Source organism: Pseudophryne corroboree, chromosome 2 (assembly GCF_028390025.1).
Source record: "Pseudophryne corroboree isolate aPseCor3 chromosome 2, aPseCor3.hap2, whole genome shotgun sequence".
In the NCBI taxonomy this organism is placed as follows: Eukaryota; Metazoa; Chordata; class Amphibia; order Anura; family Myobatrachidae; genus Pseudophryne; species Pseudophryne corroboree.
Genome location: NC_086445.1, coordinates 927,337,824 through 927,350,259, shown reverse-complemented (window position 1 = coordinate 927,350,259; position 12,436 = coordinate 927,337,824). Strand labels below are relative to the sequence as shown.

The following is a 12,436-nucleotide window of genomic DNA, read 5'->3' as shown; positions in this document are numbered from 1 at the left end:
ACCATTCTGTGACTAATCCGTGCGCAGTGACTGAAGAACCAGATTACTATATTCTAATAATGGCGTGAAACTGGAGACGGACTATGGGATAATTTACTAAAGCGTCAAAAAATGAAAAGTGGTGGTGCTAACCATAGTAACCCATCAGAGTCTAGCTATCATTCCTCTGTTGCATCCTAGTAAATTATAGGCATAATCTAATCGGTTGCTATGGGCAACACCACCACTTTTCATTTTTAGAAGCTTTAGAACTCTACCTGTAAGACTATGAAGGCCATATTAACAAAAGTTGGGGAGCCCAAATACTATGAAGAACATTACTCCCTCTTGCAAATGCCAACATCACCATTCCAGACGTGATACCAATGCTGTAGTATTTATTATTACTAGTAATTTATATAGCGCCCATTGCCCTAGTGGAGCCTACATTCTATATTCCCTACTCAGTAGCCAATTAACCTAACAGTTTATTTTTAGAATACATAAGATTTACCGGCAGGCGGGATCCCGGCTGTCACTATACCGACAGCGGCATCCTGTCTGTCGGAATCCCGGCAACAAGGCGGCAGGTCCCCTCGCGCTTTGGGCCTGGTGGCTCGCTTCGCTCACCACAGGTTATATTCCAACTCCGCTGGTAGTGTGGACCCACCAACCAAGTGGAAATACCCTGCGTTTGTCGGGATTCCGGTCGGCGGCATTTCACCGGTTTTCGGGATTCAGTGTCAGTCTCCTGAACGTCAGGATCCCGACAACCGGTATATTAATCGAATTCCTATATTGACAGTGTGGTAGCCAGTATAGCTAATGTAAGCAAAGTATGTAGTATTGTATATTAATGTTCTATTGATAAACTACTACAGATCAGATCAGTTCACACACTGAAACAGTTGATTCAGCGTTTATATTTTAGGAAATACTCCAGCTATGTAAATATTGAGATATAGCATTACCTACTGTATAACATGTAACGTTAATATACCATGCAAAAGCTATGTTTTTTGAAGAATACAGATAAATAAAAATATAAAAATACCTTAGATATAATAAAAACAATAATTTACGTTAATTTAATTATTAATGTCAACTAGTAATTGAATAAAATATGTTCTTGATACTACTAATTTACAATATTTGTATTTTGACCCTGTGTCATTAGAACTACAATAGTAGAAAAATATGTTGTACAGTTTATTTCTATGAATACTTGAACGAGGAGGAAAAAAACCAAAGCAAACACATGTCCCAGAAACGCAATTCAAATCAATTACAACTTTAACTGTCTTATACTGTAGGTAACAGTACAGTACGGCTTCATGTCTTACTCTCTCCTAACTCTTCTTCCTTTGTGAATTGCCCCTGTCTGCATACTACATCTACTAGGAGACTGAGATCTGCGAAGACACAAAAACATTAGTTGTGTTGTTTAACTGCTCTGAAAATTGTTGTTGGAATCCAATACATCAGTAGGTACAGACGTCTTTCATATACATAATATAATTCTACCTGTCCTTGTGATAATCTAATTATATCTGTCCTTGTGGATGGCGATTAATTAGCAAATATTATTCCACACTTTCACACGCGCATGCAGGGTAGGGTGTCTGAATACCTGAGATACTCCCCTGCACACCGATATATTGGCACAGCTACAGTGGCGTAAGTTCGTCCTAGTCGCCCGGAGGCATGATAAATGTTGGTGCCCCCCTACATATACACACACATTCCACATGTAACTATCTGGCACTCAGGGTAAACAGTAGTAGCGTGCTCAGGTACCTTTCCCAATAGTAATATAGATACACATAGAAAGTGGACGGCACTCCCAGTCAGTCATTACAATAAAACAGACATCAGAATACCTTTACAGTACACCTACAGTGCTCCCTCACCCGCCAACGGGTCTCCATGGAGATGCTTTGGCACAGCGGTGTGCCGATATATATAAAAAACACACAAACACCTCATTCACTTAAAAGCACACACGCCTCTTTCACTTAAACATACACACACGCCGCTTTCACTTTAACACACAAACGCCTTTCACTCAAACACACACATGCCTCTTTCACTCACACATATGCCTCCTTCACTTAAAAACACACACGCCGCTTTCACTTAAACACACACATGCCTCTCACTTACACACACACACACACACACACACACACACACACCTCTCACTTACACACACACACACATGCTTCTCACTTACACACACACACACACACACACACACACACACACACCTCTCACTTACACATGCCTCTCACACACATGCCTCTCACTTACACACACACACATGCCTCTTTTACTTGAACACACAACTTTCCTTAAAAACACACACACACACACCTCACTTAAAACATGCACACACAAAACACATTGCTTCCAACATTTATTAAATCCCCCCCGGCACCCCCAACTATACCTCCCCTCCCCCCCCCCCCCACAGTGCAGCTTGAGACCAGTGCTGCCGGTGCCTACCTTTTGGCTATCATCAGCCTGACGGAGGAACAGAGAGCTTCACTCAGCTGGCTTGCTTAACTGGAAGGGCTCGGGAGAAGCTGTGCTCTGGAGCTCCCCCTAGCTGCAGCCAGTGCCAGCTCTCTGTATATAAAGGAGGCAGCTTCCGTGTCACTGACACAGCCCCTCTGTCTGCAAAAATAATTTAAAAAAAGTAGCAGCAAGCGATTGTCAGCGGGAGACAGTGGAGGAGAAGTGCCCCCTTGAGGTCAGGAGCCCGGCGGCAGCTGACTCCACTGCCTCCCACAGTTCCGCCCCTGCACAGCTAACCGATATTTGTTTTCTCTGTTTTCTGACGGAGGAGCTCAGGCAGGTATGTCTGCCCACGTGGATCTCCTCTCAGGCAGGCAGTACCCATTACGGAACACTGACAGTCGATGTATGCTTGCATGCTGGGTGGTGCCGGCTGGGGGGAATGTGATGCTGCTAGATTTATCAATATACGGAATGGTTTGCAGAACCTCCGCAGCTACCAGCCTGTTGTAGCCTATGGACTACTCAACACATTTGAAATTCCTAAGGGTTCTTCGGGAACCCTCCACGGAAATGGCTTCTGTGCACGTGTGGTCGGGATCCGGACTGAAGATCGATACTGTCTAGGTCGACAATGTTTAGGTCGACCACTATAGGTCGACAGTCACTAGGTCGACAGGGTTGGAAGGTCGACAGAGTTTCTAGGTCGATATGTGCTAGGTCGACAGGTCAAAAGGTCGACATGAGTTTTTAAAAAAAAAAATCTTTTTATTTACTTTTTCATACTTAACTATCCACGTGGACTACGATTGGAACGGTAATCTGTGCTGAGCGAAGCAGTAGCGGAGCGAGGCACCTTGCCCGAAGCATGGCAAGCGAAGCGACACGGTGCACTAACTGGGGTTCCCGGTCACTCTACGAAGAACTTGACACAAAAAAAAACTCATGTCGACCTAGCACATGTCGACCTAGAAACCGTAGACCTTCCAACCCTGTCGACCTAGTGACTGTCGACCTATAGTGCTTGACCTAACATTGTCGACCTAGACACTGTCGATCTAATGATCCACACCTGTGTGGTCAGCCTGGCAGCTCACTGAACACATTGCAGGGATGAGCTCTTTTTGGAGCCGGTGTCCCTGCAGGTGCTTCTTGATGCATCCTGTCGATGTAATCGCATACTGTAATGCAAACCTGGGCACTAATATTGCAGATCGCATTGAATATTAATGATAAATGGGCCCCAAAATTAGTACAAAATGACAGAAAATGGCCTTGCTTAGGATAACTAAAACAGAAACTTGACCAACAAAAGAATATAAAACAAAGACCATTGGATGCTCTGAAGTCGTGATGCCTTGTGAGATAATGTGCTACAATTCTTCACATGGGGTCACAGGTTTCTTATATTAATTTTAAAGGAGTGTTATGGTAGACTTACCAAGGTTAACTCTCTTTCTGCGAGGCACACTGGGTTCCACAGCAAAACATCGGGGTGTAGAGTGGATCTTGATCCAGAGGCACCAACAGCCTAAAGCTTTAGGCTGTCCCAGGATGCATTGGGGCCTCCTCTGTAACCCCGCCTCCAGGCACTGTGAGCTCAGTTTCATTATCCAATCCAATGTAGGAGCAGGTAAGAAAGAAGGCAGATGTTAGTCATATAGAACCACATTTTCACGACAGGAGAAGGGACCAGCGGCTAATGCCATACAAACCCATAGAAGCTAGGTGCATCAGGGTGGGCGCCCTGTGGAACCCAGGGTACCTCGCAGAAAGAGAGTTAACCATGGTAAGTCTACCATAACTCTCCTTTTCTGCAGCAGGGTACACAGTGTTCCACAGGGAAAACATCGGGTGATGTCCTAAAGCAGTTCCTCAAGGGAGGGGACGCACCTTCGCGGGTATGAGAACCCGGCGTCCAAAGGAAGCATCCTGGAAGGCGGAAGTATCAAAGGCATAGAACCTAATGAATGTGTTCACTGAGCACCACGTAGCCGCCTTGCACATTTGTTCTGCGGACGCGCCACGGCGGGCCGCCCAAGAAGGTCCTACAGACCGTGTAGAATGGGTTTTAATAGCAGCAGGAGCTGGGAGTCCATCCTGCACATAGGCTTGTGCAATCACCATTCCAATCCATCTGGCCAAGGTTTGCTTATTTGCTGGCCAGCCACGTTTGTGGAAACCAAACAGTACAAAAAGGGTATATGACCTCCTGATAGAGGCAGTCCTCTCCACATATATACGGAAAGCTCTTACACACATCCAAAGACCGTTCTTTGGGGGACAAGTCAGAAGAGATGAAGGCCGGAACCACAATCTCTTGGTTAAGGTGAAAAGACACCAGTAGACAGATCCCATGGAGCCACAGGAGGGACTTAGGGAGGCTGAATCCGTAACACACCCTGAGTGAATGTATGAACGTCAGTTATAGACGCAATTTTTTTCTGAAACCACACCGACAAGGGAGATATGTGAACCTTGAGGGAGGCCAGACTAAGGCCTAAATCCAAGCCTTGTTGCAGGAAAGCCAAGATTCTGAATGTTTTGAATCTTTACACATCATAGTTCTTATCAGCACACCAGGTGAAGTAAGAATTCCAGACCCTATAATATATCCAGGAAGACGTCGGCTTACAACACAGTTTGAATGACCGCCTCAGAGAATCCTTTTGCCCTCAGGAGTGATGCTTCAAGAGCCACGCCGTCAAAGCGAGTCTGGCCAAGTCTGGAGAGAGACAAGGGCCCTGTACGAGGAGGTCCGGTTGTTGAGGAAGTAGAAGGGGACGCTCTGTCGATAGACCGTGCAGGTCTGAGAACCAATGCTGTCTGGGCCACGCCGCAGCGACTAGAAGTAGTATTCCTCCTTCTTGCTTGAACTTCCGCAGGACCCTGAGCAGGAGTGACACTGGAGGGAACACTTAAGGCAGCCGAGAGTTCCATTGAATGGCTAGTGCATCCACTAATGCTGCTTGAGGATCCCTGGTCCTTGATCCGAAGACCGGAACTTTGTGACTGTGGTGTGACGCCATCAGGTCTACATCTGGTAGGCCCCACGTGTCCACTAGGAGTTAAAAGACTTCCGGATGAAGACTCCACTCTCCGGCGTGTACGTCCTGGCGACTGAGGAAGTCCGCTTCCCAGTTTAGGACCCCCCGGAATGAACACTTGCTGGCAGATGGCGTTCTGCCCATTGAAAGATTTTTGACACTTCCAACATTGCCATGTGGCTTCAAGTGCTGCCTTGATGGTTGATGTATGCCACCGTGGTGGTGTTGTCTGACTGTACTTGAACAGGCCTGTTCTGTACCAGAGGCAGGGTGAGAGTTAACACATTGAACACCGCCCGCAGTTCCAGAATGTTTCTCGGGAGGAGGGACTCCTCCTTGGTCCACCGACCCTGGAAAGAGTGTTGCTCCAACACCGCACCCAGTCCTCGCAGACTGGCATCCGTCATCAGCAGAACCCAATCGGGCATCCAGAAGGGACGGCCTCTGCTCAATTGCTGGTCCTGGAGCTACCAGGTCAGCGACTGACGAAACTCCGGAGTCAAGGTAATCATATGAGATCTGATCCGATGAGGTAGGCCGTCCCACTTGGAAAGGATTAACCTCTGCAGAGGGCGGGAATGAATTGGGCGTACTCTACCATGTTGAATGCCGACACCATCAAGCCAAGTACTTGCATCGCCAAGTGTATCGACACTTTGGGGCGACAGAGGAAGCATCTTATCCTGTCCTGAAGCTTCAGGACTTTCTCCGGAGACAGGAGCAAACGTTGACTGTGTTTGTGTCCAGGAGTGCCCCCAGGTACACTATGATCTGAGCTGGGACCAGCGAGGATTTCTTCCAATTGATGAGCCACCCGTGGGCTTGTAGGAAGCTTACCGTCAGTTGTAGATGACTGAGGAGGACATTGTGGGAGCTTACCAGGATCAGCAAGTCATCCAGATACGGCAGGATCCTGACTCCCTGGCAACGGAGATGTGCCGTCATTACGGCCATGACCTTGGTGAAGATCCAAGGAGCCATAGCTAGTCCAAATGGCAGAGCCCGGAACTGATAGTGTAGGTTGCCAATAGCAATCCGCAGATACTGCTGATGTGACTTGGCAATAGGTATACGCAGGTACGCATGCTCCGGGTTCCATCGCCAGCACAGTTGAGGGCATCGTCTCCATACGGAACTTGAACACTCTCCCAAACTTGTTTAGTGATTTGAGGTTGAGTATAGGCCGGAATGACCCATTGGGTTTCGGGACTAGAAACAGGGTCGAATAGTAACCACTGCCCCTTTGGGACAAAGGTACCGGCATTACCACTTCTGTATCCAGGAGGGTACTCCCAACCTGCTGCAGAGTTTGCGCCTTTAGTGGATCCGAAGAGATGACCGTGGTGCAAAGCTGGCGAGGATTTTTTCCCCTGGATTAGACCAGGGTTCCTGCCGGATGTCTACCAAATGGTCAGAATGGGGTAATAGATTTTTAGCCACCTTCTGCCATTTAAACACGTCAGTTTTCTTGGTGACAGTAGTGGAATCCTCATCATCAGTGATTTGTAGGATTTGCTTAATAACAACCACTAGAGCAGGGACGTCAACTTGTAATGTAGAATCCTCGTAAGAAACGCCTGATTCAGTGTCTGACAGGACAGTATGTTCCCCCTCCTCTTCAGATGAAACATCAGAGAGATTTGTGGATTGTGAGGAGGAAGCAGCCCGCTTAGATGCCCCAGAGACAAGGGATTGACCTGGGGTAGATTTTTGTTTGACCAATGAATGAGTCGATTGCTGCAACTGGTTTAATAGGTTGTCTGCCGAAGGCGGATTGACCATAGGGACTATTTGTGGCTGTAATGGTACAAGTGGTCCCATAGGGGGCGTTAGGTGTTCCACTAGAGTACCCAGTAGGAATAAGAACGCGGCCCAAGGTGGCTCTTGATTGGTTACAGGAGCCGCAGACTGACTAGGGGGTGTATGGCACATAGTACACAGACCATCATACACAGCTTCCCCCTCTGGTAAATCCATGGTGCATGATGCAAGTGCGTCCACAGACTTACTGCTCTTCTTGTAAGACCATGTACACAAATGCAACACAGAGCGGTTTAGTAAGATGCAGCCAGACAGAGTATAATACCTGCGAATAAATCCGACAGTATGTGACTGAGTCCCCAGTACAGAACACCTGCGATAAATCCAGTATTATGTGACTGAGTACACAGTAGAATACACATAATAGGTAAATACTGTGACGCACTATATAAACGACCCTGACGCACCTAGTCCCTTAGGGTACAGAATAAAACACTGAAAGTGAAACCTCACAGCAGATACAGGCACACAGTCACATTAGCAATGCAGATAATAAGATTTTACTTACCGATAAATCTATTTCTCGTAGTCCGTAGTGGATGCTGGGGACTCCGTCAGGACCATGGGGATTAGCGGCTCCGCAGGAGACAGGGCACAAAACTAAAGCTTTAGGATCAGGTGGTGTGTACTGGCTCCTCCCCCTATGACCCTCCTCCAAGCCTCAGTTAGGATACTGTGCCCGGACGAGCGTACACAATAAGGAAGGATATTGAATCCCGGGTAAGACTCATACCAGCCACACCAATCACACCGTATAACTTGTGATCTAAACCCAGTTAACAGTATGACAAACGTAGGAGCCTCTGAACAGACGGCTCACAACAATAACAACCCGATTTTTTTGTAACAATAACTATGTACAAGTATTGCAGACAATCCGCACTTGGGATGGGCGCCCAGCATCCACTACGGACTACGAGAAATAGATTTATCGGTAAGTAAAATCTTATTTTCTCTGACGTCCTAAGTGGATGCTGGGGACTCCGTCAGGACCATGGGGATTATACCAAAGCTCCCAAACGGGCGGGAGAGTGCGGATGACTCTGCAGCACCGAGTGAGAGAACTCCAGGTCCTCCTCAGCCAGGGTGTGCCCCTGACCAAGTAGCAGCTCGGCAAAGTTGTAAAGCCGAGACCCCTCGGGCAGTCGCCCAAGATGAGCCCACCTTCCTTGTGGAATGGGCATTTATATATTTTGGCTGTGGCAGTCCTGCCACAGAATGTGCAAGCTGAATTGTACTACACATTCAACTAGCAATCGTCTGCTTAGAAGCAAGAGCACCCAGTTTTTTGGGTGCATACAGGATAACAGCAAGTCAGTTTTCCTGACTCCAGCCGTCCTGGAAATCTATATTTTCAGGGCCCTGACAACATCTAGCAACTTGGAGTCCTCCAAGTCTCTAGTAGCCGCAGGTACCACAATAAGCTGGTTCAGATGAAACGCTGACACCACCTTAGGGAGAAACTGGGGACGAGTCCGCAGCTCTGCCCTGTCCGAATGGACAATCAGATATGGGCTTTTGTGAGACAAAGCCGCCAATTCTGACACTCGCCTGGCCGAGGCCAGGGCCAACATCATGGTCACTTTCCATGTGAGATATTTCAAATCCACAGATTTGAGCGGTTTAAACCAACGTGATTTGAGGAATCCCAGGACTACGTTGAGATCCCACAGTGCCACTGGAGGCACAAAAGGGGGTTGTATATGCAGTACTCCCTTGTCAAATTTCTGGACTTCAGGAACTGAAGCCAATTCTTTCTGGAAGAAAATCGACAGGGCAGAAATTTGAACCTTAATGGACCCCAATTTGAGGCCCATAGACACTTCTGTTTGCAGGAAATGCAGGAATCGACCGAGTTGAAATTTCTTCGTGGGGCCTTCCTGGCCTCACACCACGCAACATATTTTCGCCACATGTGGTGATAATGTTGTGCGGTCACCTCCTTCCTGGCTTTGACCAGGGTAGGAATGACCTCTTCCGGAATGCCTTTTTTCCCTTAGGATCCGGCGTTCAACCGCCATGCCGTCAAACGCACCCGCGGTAAGTCTTGCAACAGACATGGTACTTGCTGAAGCAAGTCCCTTCTTATCGGCAGAGGCCCTGAGTCCTCTGTGAGCATCTCATGAAGTTCCGGGTACCAAGTCCTTCTTGGCCCATCCGGAGCCACGAGTATAGCTCTTACTCCTCTACGTCTTATAATTCTCAGTACCTTTGGTATGAGAAGCAGAGGAGGGAACACATACACCGACTGGTACACCCATGGTGTTACCAGAACGTCCACAGCTATTTCCTGAGGGTCTCTTGACCTGGCGCAATACCTGTCCAGTTTTTTGTTCAGGCGGGACGCCATCATGTCCACCTTTGGTCTTTCCCAACGGTGCACAATCATGTGGAAATAACTTCTCGATGAAGTCCCCACTCTCCCGGGTGGAGGTCGTGCTGAGGAAGTCTGCTTCCCAGTTGTCCACTCCCGGAATGAAAACTGCTGACAGTGCTATCACATGATTTTCCGCCCAGCGAAGAATCCTTGCAGTTTCTGCCATTGTCCTCCTGCTTCTTGTGCCGCCCTGTCTGTTTACGTGGGCGACTGCCGTGATGTTGTCCCACTGGATCAATACCGGCTGACCTTGAAGCAGAGGTCTTGCTAAGCTTAGAGCATTGTAAATTGCTCTTAGCTCCAGTATATTTATGCGGAGAGAAGTCCCCAGACTTGATCACACTCCCTGGAAATTTTTTCCCTGTGTGACTGCTCCCCAGCCTTTCAAGCTGGAATCCGTGGTCACCAGGACCCAGTCCTGAATGCATAACTGTGGCACTTTAGTAGATGAGCACTCTGCAGCCACCACAGAAGAGACACCCTTGTCCTTGGAGACAGGGTTATCCGCTGATGCATCTGAAGATGCGATCCGGACCATTTGTCCAGCAGATCCCACTGAAAAGTTCTTGCGTGAAATCTGCCGAATGGAATCGCTTCGTAAGAAGCCACCATTTTTCCCAGGACCCTTGTGCAATGATGCACTGACACTTTTCCTGGTTTTTGGAGGTTCCTGACTAGCTCGGATAACTCCCTGGCTTTCTCCTCCGGGAGAAACACCTTTTTCTGGACTGTGTCCAGAATCATCCCTAGGGACAGCAGACATGTCGTCGGAGACAGCTGCGATTTTGGAATATTTAGAATCCACCCGTGCTGTCGTAGAACTACTTGAGATAGTGCTACTCCGACCTCCAACTGTTCTCTGGACCTTACCCTTATCAGGAGATCGTCCAAGTAAGGGATAATTAAGACGCCTTTTCTTTGAAGAAGAATCATCATTTCGGCCATTACCTTGGTAAAGACCCGGGGTGCCGTGGACAATTCAAACGGCAGCGTCTTACCACGAACCTGAGGTACCCTTTGTGAGAAGGGCAAATTTGGACATGGAGGTAAGCATCCTTGATGTCCAGGGACACCATATAGTCCCCTTCTTCCTGGTTCGCTATCACTGCTCTGAGTGACTCCATTTAGAATAGGTCTCACCGAGCCATCTGGCTTCAGTACCACAATATAGTGTGGAATAATACCCCTTTACTTGTTGTAGGAGGGGTACTTTGATTATCACCTGCTGGGAATACAGCTTGTGAATTGTTTCCAATACTGCCTCCCTGTCGGAGGTAGACGTTGGTAAAGCAAACTTCAGGAACCTGCGAGGGGGAGACGTCTCGAATTTCCAATCTGTACCCCTGGGATACTACTTGTAGGATCCAGGGGTCCACTTGCGAGTGAGCCCACTGCGTGCTGAAACTCTTGAGACGACCCCCCACCGCACCTGTTTGTACGGCCCCAGCGTCATGCTGAGGACTTGGCAGAAGCGGTGGAAGGCTTCTGTTCCTGGGAATGGGCTGCCTGCTGCAGTCTTCTTCCCTCACCTCTATCCCTGGGCAGATATTATGGGGACGAAAGGACTGAGGCTGAAAAGACTATGTCTTTTTCTGCTGAGATGTGACTTGGGGTAAAAAAGGTGGATTTTCTAGCTGTTGCCGTGGCCACCAGGTCCGATGGACCGACCCCAAATAACTCCTCCCCTTTATACGGCAATACTTCCATGTGCCGTTTGGAATCTGCATCACCTGACCACTGTCGTGTCCAGAAACATCGTCTGGCAGATTTGGACATCGCCCTTACTCTTGATGCCAGAGTTTCGCATATATAGAAATGCATCTTTTAAATGCTCTATAGTCAATAAAATACTGTCCCTGTCAAGGGTATCAATATTTCCAGTCAGGGAATCCGACCAAGCCACCCCAGCGCTGCCCATCCAGGCTGAGGCGATCGCTGGTCGCAGTATAACACCAGTATGTGTGTATATACTTTTTAGGATATTTTCCAACCTCCTATCAGTTGGCTCCTTGAGGGCGTCCGTATCTGGAGACGGTAACGCCACTTGTTTTTATAAGCGTGTGAGCGCCTTATCCACCCTAAGGTGTGTTTCCCAACGCGCCATAACTTCTGGCGGGAAAGGGTATAACGCCAATAATTTTCTATCGGGGGAAACCCACGCATCATCACACACTTCATTTAATTTATCTGATTCAGGAAAAACCACATGTAGTTTTTTCACACTCCACATAATACCCTTTTTTGTGGTACTTGTAGTATCAGAAATATGTAACATCTCCTTCATTGCCCTTAACAAGTAACGTGTGGCCCTAAAGGAAAATACGTTTGTTTCTTCACCGTCGACACTGGAGTCAGTGTCCGTGTCTGTGTCGACCGACTGAGGTAAAAGGACGTTTTAACGCCCCTGACGGTGTTTTAGACGCCTGGACAGGTACTAATTGGTTTGCCGGCCGTCTCATGTCGTCAACCGACCTTGCAGCGTGTTGACATTATCACGTAATTCCTTAAATAAGCCATCCATTCCGGTGTCGACTCCCTAGAGAGTGACATCACCATTACCGGCAATTGCTCCGCCTCCTCACCAACATCGTCCTCATACATGTCGACACACAAGTACCGACACACAGCACACACACAGGGAATGCTCTGATAGAGGACAGGACCCCACTAGCCCTTTGGGGAGACAGAGGGAGAG

General features: G+C 48.0%; 1 protein-coding gene across 3 annotated transcripts in view; it reads right to left on the bottom strand.

Annotated features, from left to right (window-relative positions):
* Positions 1 to 1,175: 1,175 nt before the first annotated feature.
* The window catches only part of HSF5 (heat shock transcription factor 5), a 96,905-nt gene continuing 85,644 nt past the window's right edge, over positions 1,176 to 12,436 (bottom strand). For 2 of the 3 annotated variants that reach the window (XM_063956198.1, XM_063956197.1), the window contains one exon: positions 1,176 to 1,391. In XM_063956198.1, the coding sequence (XP_063812268.1) occupies positions 1,312 to 1,391 (80 nt within the window). In that variant the 3' untranslated portion in view covers positions 1,176 to 1,311. The remainder of the gene's footprint in view (positions 1,392 to 12,436) is intronic. The other variant, XR_010241539.1, reaches the window with a different exon arrangement.